The 17,008-nt window shown below is 48.4% G+C and overlaps 1 protein-coding gene across 1 annotated transcript in view; it reads left to right on the top strand.

Annotated features, from left to right (window-relative positions):
* The first annotated feature begins 6,125 nt into the window (after positions 1-6,125).
* The window catches only part of LOC137602552 (protocadherin-9-like), a 72,486-nt gene continuing 61,603 nt past the window's right edge, over positions 6,126-17,008 (top strand). The window contains exon 1 of the mRNA XM_068325393.1: positions 6,126-6,222. Within this exon, the coding sequence (XP_068181494.1) occupies positions 6,208-6,222 (15 nt within the window). The 5' untranslated portion in view covers positions 6,126-6,207. The remainder of the gene's footprint in view (positions 6,223-17,008) is intronic.

Raw genomic sequence — 17,008 nt, 5'->3', positions numbered from 1 at the left:
TGTCAAGTCGACCTCTGTGCATTCACTGTGGGCGGGGCTACAGACAGGAAGTGGGAGCTGCGGAGGTGGGGGGTATTCCATTGTCATTCCCATCCTTCATATGATCGTCATTCACTCAAACTTTATCGACAAACTGCGCCGCAGTGAGTTAAAGGTGGAAGGGTTGGTTTGGTGGAACCGTTACGGCGCCGTTTCCCAGCATTCCCTGCATTCCAGAACCTGCATGAACGACAGCGACGCTAACTGATGAACAGATAGACGCAGACAGACGAGTGGATCTAATCTCCACGATGTTCAAAACAGAACTTTATTGAAAAAACAGCCCCGGAGGTCGACCAGCTTTGATGTCGAAATTATATTTAACGTTTCACTTAAATTTCAGTGCAGATAATTAGCATAGATGCTAAGTTAGGCTAAGCTAACTCAATAATCACATTTTTGTGGTTTAATAAAATAAAAGCTGGTTCGCGCAGGAGTAAAGGAAACGCTCTAGGCCGACGCCCACCTGCTGTCATGTGACCCGCTGAGCAAACAGGACAGAGATCACCACAACAGCAAGCAGGTGCTGGACCACGGGGGTCAAAGGTCAAACATCACTCGGAGCTGCTCATTAGCAGTCAAGAGAGAGAGGAGATGAGAGGTCAATGATGTCACACCTATGACTCCGCCCCCATTCGCGCTCCGCATTAACAGTCCGACGGCATCCCTTCCTGCTTTTACGCTGACGGGCTGAGCTGTCGCTATGGTAACACGGTGACCCGAGTCTGTGTGTGTGTGTGTGTGCTGACTCACAGTACCGACCCCCCCACTCCTCCTTTCACCCCCCATCCTCTCCAACACAATCCCCCTTTCTATGGAGAGCTCTGGCCTTTGAGCAGAGATGAAAAGTGTGTGTGTGTGTGTGTGTGTGTGTGTGTGTGTGTGTGTGTGTGTGTGTGTGTGTGTTTTCTATCAGCCTGAGCCGTGTGTGTGTGTTACAGTTTCACGTCTTCTGACGTGGAGCTTTGATGTCGGGCGTCCAGCTTTGATGTTCCAGTTGTGGGTGATGACTCAGGGGGCGGGGCTTAAGGGTTCTGTTGGCTGCTCCTACATTTAAGCAGCTCCTGCTTGTGGCTGGAGGGTGCGATTCAAAGAGGAAGTGAACGCACCCCCCCACCTGATTAGAGCGCTATAAATCGACCAATGATACGTCAGTTCCGTCTGGCGGCGACCGCCGAGGCGTTTCCCCCTCACCAGCTCGGCTCGGAGCGTTTAATTGGTCGACTGAGCCTCAGCGGCAGCTCGTTAAATCATTACTGGTTGGTAATAAAAGGGAAACATGTGCGTCTGCTTCCTGACAGACTTCCTGTTTCCGCGCGGTGCGGGTCGCCGCGGCGACCGTTAGCAAACCAGAAGCTTTTTCTCCCCCAGAAAATTACAGCAATTTACCTTCAGAGATGACAAAATGTGTCTGACAGCCGAGGAGGAATACGGTGTACCGTTACCACGACAACCAGGAGCAGGTAAAGGCATGCTCCTGTGTGAACACAGCATTAGCATTAGCAATAGCGTCTATTTTGGTGTTTTTAAAAAAAAATTAATCAACTTTTTCAGTGTTTTTCTTCTGGAAGAGAAGAACACACACACACACACACACACACACACACACACACTGGCTGCTGGTTGTTATCAGTTGAACAGATGCTAACGCTAACTCTAACGCGCTGACAGGCTGACGGGTCGATTGAGAACAGATTTAGACATGAGGTGTGGACATTTAGCACTCATTTAACATTTGTTTAGCATTAGCAGTAGCTAAAGCTAACGTTAGCATGTCTGCAGTCGATGGTGGTGGAGTTAGCAGTGCTAACTTTAGCAGTGCTGTTCTTGTTCATGAAGAATTCAACTCCATAAAAACTTTGAGGCGTCAACATTTGTTTATTTATTTTATATTTCTTTTAATTTCTTCAAATTAAATGAAATTTTTCTAAAATAGTTTAAAAAACATGAAAATCAAGTTTCTTGGATTTTAATTCTCTTCCTGTCTGCTGCTGGAGGTTAGCTTTAGCTTCAGTGAATGAGTGCTGGTTGTTGTTTATTCTGACTTGTTGGAGCAGGTATGAGGCGTAGCCCCCCCTCCCCCCGCCCTGGTCGGGGTCAGGGACGGGGGTGGGGGGGTGACGGGGGTGGCGCCCAATCACAAAAGGGTCTTTGTGGAAAAACCACCGCTGTTATAAAAACATTCCTGAACACAATCATCAGTCAGCGAGACATAATCCTCCAGGAGGGGACGACAGGTAGAGAGACAGACAGGTAGGCTTCTACTGAGCACGCTCAGATGTTTACAGGTGTTTCTAGGCCCCTCCCCCTGACACACCTCTGTGTTTTTACTACAACATGATAAAAACAACCAACTCAAAACAATAAAATCCCTGAACTCCACCCCCCACCACACCTCCTGCCACGCCCCCTGCTCCAAACGACCAGATTGTCTCGATGCTAATGCTAACTCGCTACAACCAAACACGATGATGTCATAAATGTGGAGACGTTTGAAGACTCAACTACACTAACAGCTGAATGCTAACCTGCTAGCATCATGCTAACAGCCGTCTTGATGGATGATGATTTTAACCAATAGAACGAGAAGAACCGGGACAGACCCCGCCTCTCTCTCTCGTTCGCCCCTCAGGGCTGCGATCGTGTCGAAGTCGACTCCGTACACAGATCTGTGTGTTTAATGTGGAGCCAGAACACAAGAAACACGTGTGTGTGTGTGTGTGTGTGTGTGTGTGTGTGTGCGTGCGTGTGTGTGTGTGTGTGTGTGTGTGAGTGTGTGTGTGTGTCACCACCTGCTCCGACGACACAAGCGAAGTGGAACGGAAACCTGCCTGAGGCCTCACACACAGACACACACACACACACACACACACACACACACACACACACACACACACACGTAGAGAGGAGGAGGAAGAGGAGGGGATGAAGGCTCCTCATCCTCCTCTGTGTGGAGCAGGTGCTCCCACTCTGGAGGAGGTCGCCGCCCCCCCACACACCTGTAGGCGAGGTCAGAGGTCAGACAGCATCCAGCTGCTCTGCAGACACACACACTCTCACACACACACACACACACACACACACACACACACACACACACACTAGCTGCTGGTTGTTATCAGCTGAACAGATGCTAACGCTAACTCTAGCGCTGACAGGCTGACGGGTCGATGGAGAACAGATTTACAAACGTAAATATGAGAAGAGAACAGACGGACCGCTGGACCAGATCCAGACCCAAAACCAGATCCAGAACCAGACCCAGACCCAGAAGTAGCTCCAGATCCAGAAGTAGGACCAGATCTGGATGTGGATCTGGAAAATGATGAAGAGGTTGGCTGAACTCAGAGACTTCATCGACCAGAAGAGCTCCTTTCCTTCCTTCCTTCCTTCCTTCCTTCCTTCCTTCCTTCCTTCCTTCCTTCCTTCCTTCCTTCCTTCCTTCCTTCCTTCCTTCCTTCCTTCCTCCCTCCCTCCCTCCCTCCCTCCCTCCCTCCCTCCCTCCCTCCCTCCCTCCCTTCCTTCCTTCCTTTCCTTCCTTCCTTCCTTCCTTCCTTCCTCCCTCCCTCCCTCCCTCCCTCCCTTCCTTCCTTCCTTCCTTCCTTCCTTCCTTCTCCGTTTCTCCATCCCCTCTCTACTTCCTTTCCTTCCCCTGCTCCACCTCCTTCTCGCTCTGCTCCTCTTCTTCACCCCCCCACCCGGTTCTATTCAACATGGCCGCCTCGTTCTTCACCTTGATTCCCCTCCCCTCTCCTCCCTTCCTTCTTTCCTTCCTCCCTTCCTGCGCTCAGACTGTGGCGAGGAGATAAGAGGAAGAGGAAGAGCGATGTTGTCGTTTTTCACGAGCTGTTTTCTCTGGTATCACCTGGAGTGGCTGTTGGGATGGAAACACTCCCCCCAACCCCGCTCCCTCCCTTTATCTCCCCCCCATCACCCCTCTGTTATCTCCTCCACATTCCTCATCTCCTCGCGCCGCGCCGCTCTCCACTTCCTCGTCCTTCCTCTTCCTGTTGACACCGTCTGAGGATGAGGAGGGTGAAGAGGATGAAGGTGAAGGCCCCGCCTCCAGCGATGAGTCCAGGCGGGTCCTTGAACACAACGCGATGGTGCATTCACTGAACATCTGTTCCCTCTAATCCTCTGGATGACCTCCACTCCTCTTTCATCCTGTCTTCATTTGGAATCCCGGCGGTTTGATTGTCGGAATTATTCCGGAATAAAAAAAACCACAATACAAACAATCATAAAAAAACAAATAAGACGCATTAATAATCCTGAGGAACCAGCAGCGCCTGGATTAGTGGCTAGTCCTAATCTCTGGAGGCTAAATTAGAGGATTGAGGTCAGATGTTAGTGCTCAGCTAAAGGATGCCATTTCTTCTTCTTCTTCTTCTTCTTTTTTTTTCCCGCAGCTGAAAATTTCCCTGAAGGTTTCTGCGAATCCCGTTAACACCGGAAAATAACAAACGCATCACCATTTGTCGGCCAGCCGCGTTCATCCACCGCCGTCGTCACCAGCAGCAGGCGTTTATCCAGCGGCGGGAAGCAACATAATCAATATTTGAAATGATCAATAATGATACATGGTGTTACAGTAGAATAACAGGAAGCTGTTTTCCGGTGGGCCGCGTTCCATTTATATGATGTCAGCTTCAGATGATGGCGTTCTTTCTTGCTTGGAAATACAGAATTGGCAAAAGTCTTTGGATGCCTCGTGCCTGCTGCGGGTGGGCGTCCTCCCCTCTTCAGACGGAGGGCGTCCACATACTTTTGGACACTTGATATTCATTTTGAATCCAGTTTGTTGGCGTTGGAATTAAAATCTGTTCCTGAAAAACTGTTGGATCACTTAAACAACAGTGTGTATTAATCCGTCGCTGAAAATAGATCCGACAGGAAGGATCAGTGTTGAATAGAAGAAAACAAAACGTCCTCATTTATAAAAATAAAAGCGAACCTTTTACGATTTAATAATTTTAGGACAAATTTTTTCCAGATGTCACCGCTGCTGCTGATTGGTCGATTCAGAACCTTAGCATTGTGTAACGACCGATGACATCATCACAGAAGTCTTCAATATTGGTTTTAGTTAAACATTAAAAATGCAAATAGCTGTTAAGAAAGTGAAATTTAGATCTTGTGTAAACAGGAAGTTGATATTTATTTTGTGAAAGCTTAACTTCCTGTTTACACAAGATCACTTTCTTACCAGAAGAATTGACTGAAATGAATTCTTTAATATTAATTTAAGACAAACATTAAAAATGGAAGTTAAGATTTCTATATAATAAAAGCAGAGTGTCAAAATAAAAGCCCCCCCCCCCCTGTATTTCACCTTAAAACACCAGAGGTGACAAAATTCTGGAAACCGCGTTTGAAAAACTCCTCTTTAGTCGTCTGTCACCGCGCCTGTCAGCGTCGTCATGGTAACGGTGACAGGCCGCGCCGCTGGAGCCGTTGTTCGGGAGTCGGGACGTGTCGCGGCAGGCAGCCCGTGAATACCTGGATGCACAAACACGCCTCTTATTCCATCGCCGTTTGCTTTGCATACAGCCTGAGGCCAGGTGTGACACGTTACCGTGACAACCGTCTGTAGGTGTGTGTGTGTGTGTGTGTGTCTAAGTGTGTGTGTGTGTGCGTTGTTCAGTCCCCCGTCCTCCATCTACGGACTGATCCCGTTCCGGCCATCGCAGCTTTGGTCCGCCTCTCGCTTTAATTTTAATTTTAATTTTAATTTTAATTTTAATTTTAATTTTAATTTTAATTTTAATTTTAATTTTAATTTTAATTTTAATTTTAATTTTTTAAAAAACAACAAACTTCATAAACACAGCCATTTTTTATTTTAACCACAGATTTATTTTTCGACAGGCAGCTTTCATTGGCAGAAATGCTCTAGCACTTCCTGGTCAAGCTGGCCAATCAGAGCTGTCCTTCAACCAAACAGGAAGCAGATCATTTTCACTTGATCAGAAGTGTCTTCTGAGGCATTCATTAGCAGTTTGAGCTTTTAGATCCTCACAGACGAGTGAACAATAATGACAAACAATAAAACAAACTTTTTGTTTGTTTGCTGGTCTGGGATGAACAACAACAACATTATGGACTCCATGCTAACAGCACATTAGCCAGTTAGCTGTCCTGACAAGCAGCACTGAGGAGGCCCTGATGCTTCTGCTAGCGGTGAGTAAATGCTGTTTACATGTTAGTGCTGTAGGTGTTAGCATGCTAACAACCGACCTGATCATTTAGTAGCTGATTTGGCTAGCTGCTAGTATTGTTACCTCATTAGCTATCCATGAGCTGCACAGTAACTGTGTTGATGAGCTAGTAGGTTAGCTTGTTGATTAGTTAGCAGGAGAGGAGTTAGCATGCTGTGTGGTTAGCTATGAGTTGTATTTCGTAAGGAAGATGGATGGATTGTTAGCATAGTGGTTGCTGTTTTAGCATGCTGTGTTTAGTTAGCCAGTGAGCTGTTTAGGTCATGGGAAGTTGGCTAGTAGTAGCTAACTGTTTGTTCGGTCGCATGTTGGTTTCAATGTTTGTTATCCTGTTAGCACGTTAGCTCAGCTTTTAGCTAGTTGGTGACTTTTCTGGTTAGCATTAGCATTTTTGCTGCTGAACTATGAAGTTGTGTTGCTGTTAGAGAGAGACCTAGCTATATTTAGTTCACATTAGCAGACTGCTAAGGCTAGCTAGTTGTCTTTGGTGTTAGCATTGAGCAGATATGTTTGTAAAGCATCTATGCTAATAGCTAATAGCCTACCATGGTTTTGGGAGGCCAGAAGTTTCTGAGGAGATGAAGCTGTTGGAGATGTTCTAGTAATATAATATATTGATCAATTAATCCAACAATAATAATCTGTATTGATATTGATTGTAGACCAATTAAACATCAGATAAATAAAAACAAAAACAAAAAACTGAGACAAAGCTGCTCTGAAGGAGACACATTTATATTATATTTCTATTTATGTTTCTGTTATATTTCTACTTCTATTATTTTTATATTTCTGTTATAATTAAATTATACTTTTATTATAGTTATATTTATAATTTTATTAAATTTATATATAGATATTTCTATTATATTTTTATTTTTATTATATTTATATTTTATTATATGTACATTTCTATTTATTTTATAACATATTTATATTATGTTTTAATTACAGTTATATTTATATTATCTTTATATTTCAATTATGTTTATATTTATTGATCCTGATTGTTGCTATGTTTGAACATCATTGTAGTGAAAACATCTGTTGGTGTCGAATTTCACTGTAAACAAACTCTGTAGTGGGAGGGGCTTAGGGTTTGTTGATGACATCATCCGTGGCCCAGTGTTCATTTCCCTTTCGATGATTTGTTTATTTTTCTCGTGGTTACCACGGGAACACCGTCATCTTTTCATTCCACTTGTGAACACTATTGAGACAGATGCGTTGGCTAGCGCACGTTTACGAGATTTGATTGGTTAGTGTGGAGATGGGCGTGGCTAAACTAAGCGTGAACATTACTTCCATGTATTCCTTGACACAACATTCACACACTCCCTCACGTGTGTGTGTGTGTGTGTGTGTGTGTATTTTAGCGTAGCGATTAGCTTTGGCACCAGTGCCGCTTTAGAGAACTGCTAAGTGGCGTTAGGTTTAGCGCTGTTCGCGTCGCGGCTGAGATTGACTAGCTTGACTTTAGCGTGTGTGTCGGCCTGGAAGAGAGACGCCACATGGAACTTGTAGAATGAGGTGTGAATGTCTGCAGGAAAAGAGAACAGCAGTGTGTGTGTGTGTGTGTGTGTGTGTGTGTGTGTGTGTGTGTGTGTGTGTGTGTGTGTGTGTGCAGCCAGAGCCAATCATCGTCCATCATTCAGTCTTGACTCTGACAGCTGAAAGAGACAGACGGTCCCTGAACGCCTCAGAGAAACACTTAGACGCCGTCACCGCTCAGCGGGGGGCGTCGCCGTTGGAGGTGTGGGCGTCGCCTCTTTATCATCAGTTACTCCACTGAAACTGTAAACACCTGAGAGACACCTGAACCATGACCTCTGACCTCTGGACCTCCATAGTGAAGCTGTGAGTCGTGGTCATGTCCTATGGAGCAGTAGGAGGGGGCCTAATCATCATCCTCATCCTCATCCTCACTTTCATCCTCATCCTCACCCTCATCTTCATCATATCTGTATTTCAGTTTTCTCTATTTTCTTTTATGAGGAAACATAATTTTATTGATTTTCCAATAATTTTCCCATCAGGATCAATGAGGAGCTAAGCTAGCTAATCAATAAGTTAGCCGTTAGCTGGTCAGATGATCTCCGGGGCAACGCCCACTCCCTCTCCTCACCCTCTGGCCCCCAGAAGTGTTTGCTGTGACTTCTGACCTCTGACCCCAGGCCGGCGCTGAGGCATGACGTTGCCACGCTGATGGAATGTAAAGGTGTCAGCTGGTTGGCGTCCTGCTCTGACCTCTGACCTTTCTATTAAAATGACCTCTAACACATATGGTCACATGACCACAGCCTGGGCGACCCGAGTGTCGGTGCAGTGGATTGTGGGATGCTGGGGTCAGAGGCCATGCTGACCAATCAGAGCCCAGCGTGAACAGCTGATTCAACTGAACCAGAAGAAAAGTAAAGACGCGTGTATTTTAGTTTCTGAGTGCTGATTGGCCCCGCCCAGGGGCGTATCTTACTTGCAGCCCCGCCCCCTGCCTCTCTGAGGAATCTTCTGGAAACGTCATCAATCGATTGGTCAGATGGAGCAAACGCCACCTTCGATTGGTCCACAGTGGGAGTCTGATAGGGGGCGGGGCTTTTCTGTCCCGTGACATCATCACACTTCCTGTTTCCTGTCCATTGTTTCTTTGCAGTGTCTGAAGAGATGAGCTGTGTGTGTGTGTGTGTCTGTGTGTGTGTGTGTGTGTGTGTGCGTGTGCGTGTGCGTGTGTGTGTGTGTGTGTGCGTGTGCGTGTGCGTGTGTGTGTGTGAGTGAGGTTCTGGTTTCTAATCAGACTAATAACAGAAGTCGTTTCCTGCACCAGAATAATCACAGGCCCCGCCCCCTGTTCCCAGAGGTCTTAGCGGTTCTCTGTGTTCGTGTGGCGCCGCCCGGCGCCGCCCGGTGGACAGATGGATGCTGGGACTCGTGTCCCGGTTGACGCTGTCACATGACAGGAAGTAGGTCACGGCGTGTTCGGCGACAGATGGTGTCGCCTCGTCTAAAGCCTCAGACGATGTTCAGCAGCTGGAGCGGGCCGCCTACATCTCCCATGATGCCTTTCAGCAGCTTCTGCATATTTAAACCCGTCTATTATTAAAAGATTTAATATGAGCCAAAGCCGGCAGGAGGGTGGAGCCACGCCCACTTCCTGTCCCCAATATGAGCAAATCAATCAACCAACCAACCAATCAATCAATCAATCAATCAATCAATCAACTCTTAAAGCGACAGTTTGATCTGAGACAACTGAGTTAACATGGAAACCAGGACATCCACTGGACCGCGTTTCTGGGTTACACACACACACACACACACACACACACACACACACACACACACACACACACACACACACACACACACATCTCCTCCTCTGATTGGTTGATGAATGAATGATGTCATTACCCTCCCCTGACCCACCCCCACTGGTTTTTAGGTTGAAGTGAACTCTCCCTCTGGGGGGTCAAAGGTCGCCCCCTGTGTTTGGCTGCTGCACGTGTTCCTGGTTATCACATAGTTACCGTTGCCTGCGGCGACCAGGTGTGGGGTGATTGATGAGGGTCTCGTTTTAGCCTCTGCTGCTAATGGACAGGAAGTTCACACCCACGACCTCTGACCTCACTGACCCCACAGCATGCTGGGTAACGGGCTGAGTACCTGTCACACACACACACACACGCACACACACACACACACACCTGAGCAAAGCGGCGCCTTTAAGCTCAGCATCAGGCGTCTCGTCTGTCAGGCGCGTTTTATCACTTCCTGTTCAATCTGGGTGTGTTTTCATGGGGGTGGGTCCATTTAAGAAGGGAGGGGTTATCTGTGAAGCATCATGGGTATTTTCCATCAACCAATTCGTGCTGCTGTGGGAGGAAGTGGGCGGGGCTTGTTGATGAGGCCGTTCCCCAAACAAACATTAATTAACCCGGGTCGGTACACACGAAGGGAGGCGTCTAATTCCTGAGTGCTGCACCTAAACGGGTGTGAGGTGGCCGCTAATCTGCCCGTTAATTATCCACTTTAAGCTAATGGAAGTGAAACTTGAACCCACGGATGAATTAATTAGCCTAATTGTTGCGTCGCTGCGTTAGCGCGAGTCTCTGCAACTTCATTCAGAGTTAATCAAGCAGGAGAAACGCAGACGTGAAGTATCTGCTCATCGTAAATAAATTACAACCAGCGGCGCAACGCTAACGAGCTAACCAGCTAATGAGCATCTGCTAGCAATAGCGGCTCGTAGTTCAGTCCGGGGGGGTGGGACCTATGAAGGGTCAACAGGTAAACAAGTAAACAGTTTGATATTTTAATTTTCCCATCCTTGTTGCTAGGCGTCGATGGCGTCCTCTGATTGGATAGAAAAGAGTCTTCTTCTTTCATTTAGCCGCTAACTGGTACATGCTAACTTAGCATGTAGGGAGTCAGATTCAGATTGGGATTGGTGGATCCAGATTGGGGAGTCGGATCCAGATTGGGGGGGCGGATCCAGATTGGGGGGGCGGATCCGGGCGTTAACGAAGCCTGTAGAAGGAGACATCAACAGCCTGCTGTGACCTTTGACCCCTCCTGTATGCGTGGTGTTTTTAGCTGCATTGTGTGATCACACACACACACTCACACACACACACACACACACACACACACACACACGCTCTAATGAGGCGATGGAGGGCGACAGGGTCAGAGGTCGGATTCCGTCTCGCTGGTCGGATGCCGGTGACGGATTCCTGTCAGCGGCAGGAGGTCAAAGGTCGTCAGGCAGCAGACAGGCGGGGTCGAGGGTCACGTGGAGAGACAGGGAACGCAACACCGTTTAACGGACCAATCAAAGAGCTCCGACGTTCCGTCGTCGTTTCCAGACGAGTTTCAGCAGGAAATCAGAACATGAAAAGCATATTTACAAACAAACAAACAAACAAACAAACAGGAAATAAATGAACTCTTATCGCACACGGGGGGGCGGGGGGGTGGAGCGGGGGGGTGGCAGCGGTCCGGGCGACATCCTGCCATCACAGCTGAGGCGTTCCGGCGCAGACGGTCGGCTGACGGGACGTGGAGCGAAACGTGTGAAGACAGGAAGTGACAAAACCGTCTGAGCGGCGCCGCCGCCGGAACGCCGTTTGTTCCCTCATCCGTTAATCTGTTAATCCTGGCGTTCCCAATCCGGGATGTTTGATCAATCTGTGGGTAAACGGAGCGCCGCCGCCGCCGCCAAGACCAACTGCCAAACGCCGGTCTGGTATCGATCACAGGAAGTGTGAAATGTGCTGAAGCTCCTCCCCCTCTCCTCTCGGGGGCGGAGTCACCTTTGTATCCACAGCTAGTCAGGGAGCAGAGGTCAAGGTCGGAGCGACGCCAAACAGAACGCTTTAACCCTTTCATGTCGTCTGTTCCCGCCCACTTCCTGTTGGTTGCTTTTGTTGTAGTTTAAACTTGAACAGGAAGTGACATCATCGCCGTGCGTCTGTCGGATGGTGATTCGCCAGCCAGACGTTTGTTTGAACTCCAAACCGGTATCCGACAGATTTGTCTGACGTCCGTCTTCTTCCCCTAAATCCAGAATAAATCTCATCCGACTCGTTTTCCTGGCTGTCATCCGACCGGGTTGACGACGCCCATCCGACGGGCGGGGCTCGGTCCGGATGATGACATCATCAGAGTGTTTCTTTTGAACGCGGATCAGTGGTGCAACAAATTAGCCACTCAGCTATCAGAGGTGCTTATACCCGGAATTAGACCCCGCCCCCTCAAACCGCTTTCTCTAGAAAAGCATCCAACTGGGCGGAGCCTCATCAGTCCTACGCGTCACGCTGAAAGCTGATTGGACAGATGTCAGAAATGAGACGTGGAAACAGGAAGTGACGAATAATAAAGTAAAAGAAGAAGAAATTTAAAACACGATTTTATAACTGAATTATTAATTTGTTTCAGTTTGTTTCCTTTTTTCCTTCATATTTTCTAATTTACTTTAAGTTGTACATTTTGTGCTATGGATCATTTTTCCATTTATTTATTCATTTGTTTTTTTAAAGTTTATATTTTTAAATATTTATGTTAATTTTTTGTGGTTTGAATTATTCAGAATTTCTCTTTTATACTCTCTATTTGTCACAGAAAACACGTTTATATATAATTAGTGGTGGTGGCTCAAAGTCTGTGTGTGTGTGTGTGTATGTGTGTCTGTGTGTGTGTGTGTGTGTATGTGTGTGTGTGTGTGTGTGTGTGTGTGTGAGTGTTTTGTTTGTCTGTGTGTGTCTGTGTGTGTGTGTGTGTGTGTGTGTGTGTCTGTGTGTGTGTGTGTGTGTGTGTGTGTGTGTGTGTGTGTGTGTGTGTGTGTCTGTGTGTGTGTGTGTGTGTGTGTGTGTGTGTGTGTGTGTGTCTGTGTCTGTGTGTGTGTGTGTGTGTGTGTGTCTGTGTGTGTGTGTGTGAGTGTTTTGTTTGTCTGTGTGTGTCTGTGTGTGTGTGTGTGTGACACACACCAGTTTCACCCGACCGGTCTGACAGGAAGTCGGTCTCTGTTGTGTCAGCGCTGCGTTCAGGGCCGGTCGGACGTTTATCTTTATAACAAACATCCATCAGAGTAGAGGCAGGCTACACCCCGGACAAGGCGCCAGCTCATTGCGGGGTTTTTCATCCAACATCCAACAGCTGAATGTTAGCGTGATAGAACTATGAATTAGTTGAATTAACTAGGTTTTGACTTATTATGTGACGCACACGCCAGTGATGTCATCGAGGGGAGGGGCCTACCGGACCGGCTGTACGTGTTTAACGTGAGTCATGTAGGGAGATCATTGGTGTTTGATGGACGGGTAACAAGATCTGTGTGTGTGTGTGTGTGTGTGTGTGTGTGTGTGTGTTTATTTGTGTATGTGTGTGTGTGTGTGTGTGTGTGTGAATCACTGAAGTATGAAAGAGATGATTTTCTGGTTTGATTGATCTGGACTTGGACCAGTTCTACTGAAGCCACTCAGTTTCCTGTCCAGACAGGAAGTGGAGTCACGACAGCTAGCTGCTTGGCTAATGTGCTAGAAGTTTGTTGAATCTTTGGGGGAAGTGTTTTTTAAATGTTTCCAAACTGTATTAAGAAAATAGAAATATGAAATTCATTTTGTAGCTTTCAGTCTTTAGCTTGGTAGCATTAGCATTTTCTGTTTGTTGCGTACTAAACATTGTGTGTTCTATCTTTGGTACATAGTGGATTTTTTTTTGTACTAGTGACGTATCGATTTAAAAACTTTATTATAATTGTGACTAAGTGCACATTTACATGCTAATGTTAGCATCAGGATGACAAAAGCCACTAGCATGGCATTAGATTAAATTGGATTAGGATTAAACCCTGAATCAATAAGGTTATGTGGTCACGCTGCAATGCTAGACAGATGCTAATGATGTGCATTATGACGTTAGCATTTCATGTTGCTTCATGTTACAGCGGTTAGCATGACAGCAGTTTGTAGTGTAACACTTTTTGTCACAGAAAACATGTTCTACCATGTTTAGCATTAGCATTAGCTGTTAGCATCCTCAGAATATGTTATCTTCTTTACCAATGTATCATGTAAGGATAAGCTAAGCTAACTTCTCTAGCTTAAATTGTACGCATTCTTTTGGTGATGTGTGCGTCGCAACATGTGTTCTCTTGGTTGCCATGGATACCGCTGTACCTTCCTGACGCAAGAGCAGCTAACACGCTAACGGCCCGTTGCCTGGCTGCCGCTGACTCCGCCTCCCACCATCGCCTCCTTCTTCGTCGTCCGTCATTAAGTGAGAGATGGAAGCCGCCGGACGGAGCGCTCGCTCGCCGACCCCCTCGGCATGCTGGGAAAATGCTGACGCTGCACGGCGATGGGGAGAAGTCATCCGACGAGCGGAAAAAAGACGCGCCGACTCGTTTTACACTTCCTGACCGTCCGTCTCGTCTTTCATTCGTCATTTTGTCCGTCCTCACCTCCTCCAACCGCCTGCGGTCGGACGGACGGTCGGACGGACTGACGGTCAGCTGACAGGAAATCAGATCCGACCCCGAAAAGAAACCCAAAACGCCGGTTTTGCAGTTTCACTCCGGACGGATGAAACCTCATCCGACGGGACGATAAAAACTGTAAGTCAGCAAAAAAAGGACGTCTCTCTGGAGCGCTTCAATTAGAGGCAGGGCGCCCCGGGGGAGGGGCGGGGATTGAACGGCGGCTGTGACATCATCGGAGCGCGGCGTGGCGTGCTGACCTGTAAGCATCATTGAGGTGTGTTTGGAAACCCGCACCTGCTGCTCCCAGGCGGGTTGAGTCAGCTGACCCGGTTCTTAAGCGTCGTCTCCGTCCGTCTGGGACGTCCAGGCGTTCCCATGATGCACCTGGAAGCCGATGGCGTCTCAACGACTTTCCTTTAATTTATCAAGAACTTTTATGGCGTTTGGGAATAATTTTGGATAATTTGGGATTAATTCACCTTCAGTTTCACGTCTTTGCTTAGAGGAAATTTAGATGTTCACTTGAATCAACTGCCCCCCCCCCCACCCCACATACCACATACCCCCCCCCCCGGGGTAAGAGGAGCTGGGGAGGAAGCATCTCCTCCTCCTCACCTCCTGTAAGACGAGACGTAATCCTTCCTCCTCGGGGCGGAGGAGAGGAAAGACGAGGAGCGAGAGAGGAAGGCGATCCCTCGCTCGTCCTCTGGGGGGGGTCTGGGGGGGGGTGAGGTGGGGGGGGCACGCTGCTGCTTCCACCTTGAGTCAACACCCGTGTGTTTGTACACGCTGTGACCTTTGACCCGGACGGTGGTACCTGGCGGGACGCAAACATGAGGTGGAGGTGTAGAAGAAGAACAAGGGTGGGGGGGTGATTGATGAGCTGAGGGGGTAGGTGGGGTAAAGGGGGGGGCATTCCAGCAGCTGCGCCGCGTTCTGGCATCTGGACGGCGTGGTGGGAGGTGTGAGTCCCGGCGCGATGAGGAGGGTGTAGCCTGAATGTTAAAGCAGAGGATGAAGGATGGAGAAGGGGGGGGCAGAGAAAGGGAGGGGGGGGGGACGAGAGGCGGGGGGGGAGAGAGAGTCGTCAGTGTTCTCGATCGCCCTGCTTGACATTCCGCTCGTCTGTCGTTTCTCCGTCCAACAGGAAGAGGAGGAGACAGAGGAGCAGTCAGAGCGCCGCGACACGCCCCCCCCGCTCGTGTGCCCCCCCCCGACCCCCCCAACATGAACGATGAAGATGATTAACCTTCATCAGGCGCGTCACAAACTGTAGATCCTTAAAGGTACAGCGAACGGCAGTTAACTCCGCCCGCTTGATTTATGTTGAGAAATAAGTTGTGGTTAAACCAACGCCCCCCCGACCCCCCACTGCTCAAACGACACGTTTCCATGGAAACCACACGATAAAATTAGTACAAGATTCAAAATGCCAAAAGCTGTTTGTGAGATGAGCTCCGGAGGAAGTTGAAGAGTTTTGTAACGCATTAGCGTCGTAGCATTAGCATTAGCTGATTAGCTTAGCATTAGCGCGGGCCAGGTGGACATTGGGCGGAGTCTGTTTCCTTGTCATCCCTCAGAATCAACGAAGCCTGACGGTCGTGGAAATAGATGGTTGTAGCGTTAGAATTAGCTTAGCATTAGCAGAGGATGGGCGGAGTCTTCCTTCATGAGTTTTAATCTTGTGTTCGTCGCCGCCTGAAGGTCGTGTTTTCAGACTCTCTTAAAGAGACGGTGATGAGTTTACAGCGGCGCTAACGTCGTCATGCTACCCCCGCCCCCCCATAGATGGAGTAAATAAATAACGCTAACGGCGTCGCTGATCATAAAACCTGCATCAGATGTGACTGTTAATGTCTCCCCCAGGTGGGCGGGGCTCACCACGCCGCTGAGACGTCCCGTTATTTATGGCGCTCTCTCTGTCGGCCAATCCATCACCCCCCCCTGCCAGCTGGCAGCGGCGTCCTGATCAATAAGACGGACTGATTGGTGATTGATGGCGCCGCTAACGGAGCGTCCGTCTGAAGGATCGCCCTCCGATAGAGCGCCGCCGGACGCTCCACCCCGTAAAGAGATTACTCTATGCTAGCAGGCCCCGCCCCCCATGCTTCATGCTAAGCTAACAAACTGATCAGTTTTGCAGCTCGTTGATAAATTGATGAGCATCTACTCTGATCACGTCTGATTGGTTGTAGCTCCTTGTGATGTCATCCATCGCCCCGACTTTGGGAGCGACGCCCGAATGTCAGATTTTATTTGAACGCCACAGAAGTGAGGAAGAGGAGGGGGAGGAGCTGGCACAGGAAGTTCCCTCTGAGCCAATCGTTTCATCACGCCAAAAATTTCTCAGGGAAATCCATCAGCCGCCGTGACCCCAGCTGACTGCTGAGAGTGTTGCATCATGGGAGCAAAAGGCTCAGGGGAGCGCCATGAGGGAGAGGGAGGAGCCAATGAGCGCCACAAAGATGTTATTGACTGTCATGTGGCGTCTGCAGTCTGCAGGAAAGGTGGCGATCGATTCCCTCAAGCAGGTTCTCACCGCGTCCCCTCTTACCTTTGACCCCTGACCCGGGTCACCACCCCTCAGATGGGACGACAGGAAGTCAGGTGAGGCGGCGTGCGAAGGAGGCGGGTCCAAACAAACGTCTTCACACACAAACGTTCGGGGTGACATGCGTGTGTGAACGCCTCCTAGCATGCCTCTGGGCGGTCGTCCCATCGGACGCCGCCGCGACATGTTTTTGTTTCAACCGACGCCAACCGACAAACCGACAAA

Source organism: Antennarius striatus, chromosome 10 (assembly GCF_040054535.1).
Source record: "Antennarius striatus isolate MH-2024 chromosome 10, ASM4005453v1, whole genome shotgun sequence".
Taxonomy (NCBI): Eukaryota; Metazoa; Chordata; class Actinopteri; order Lophiiformes; family Antennariidae; genus Antennarius; species Antennarius striatus.
This window is presented reverse-complemented; position numbering and strand designations above follow the sequence as displayed.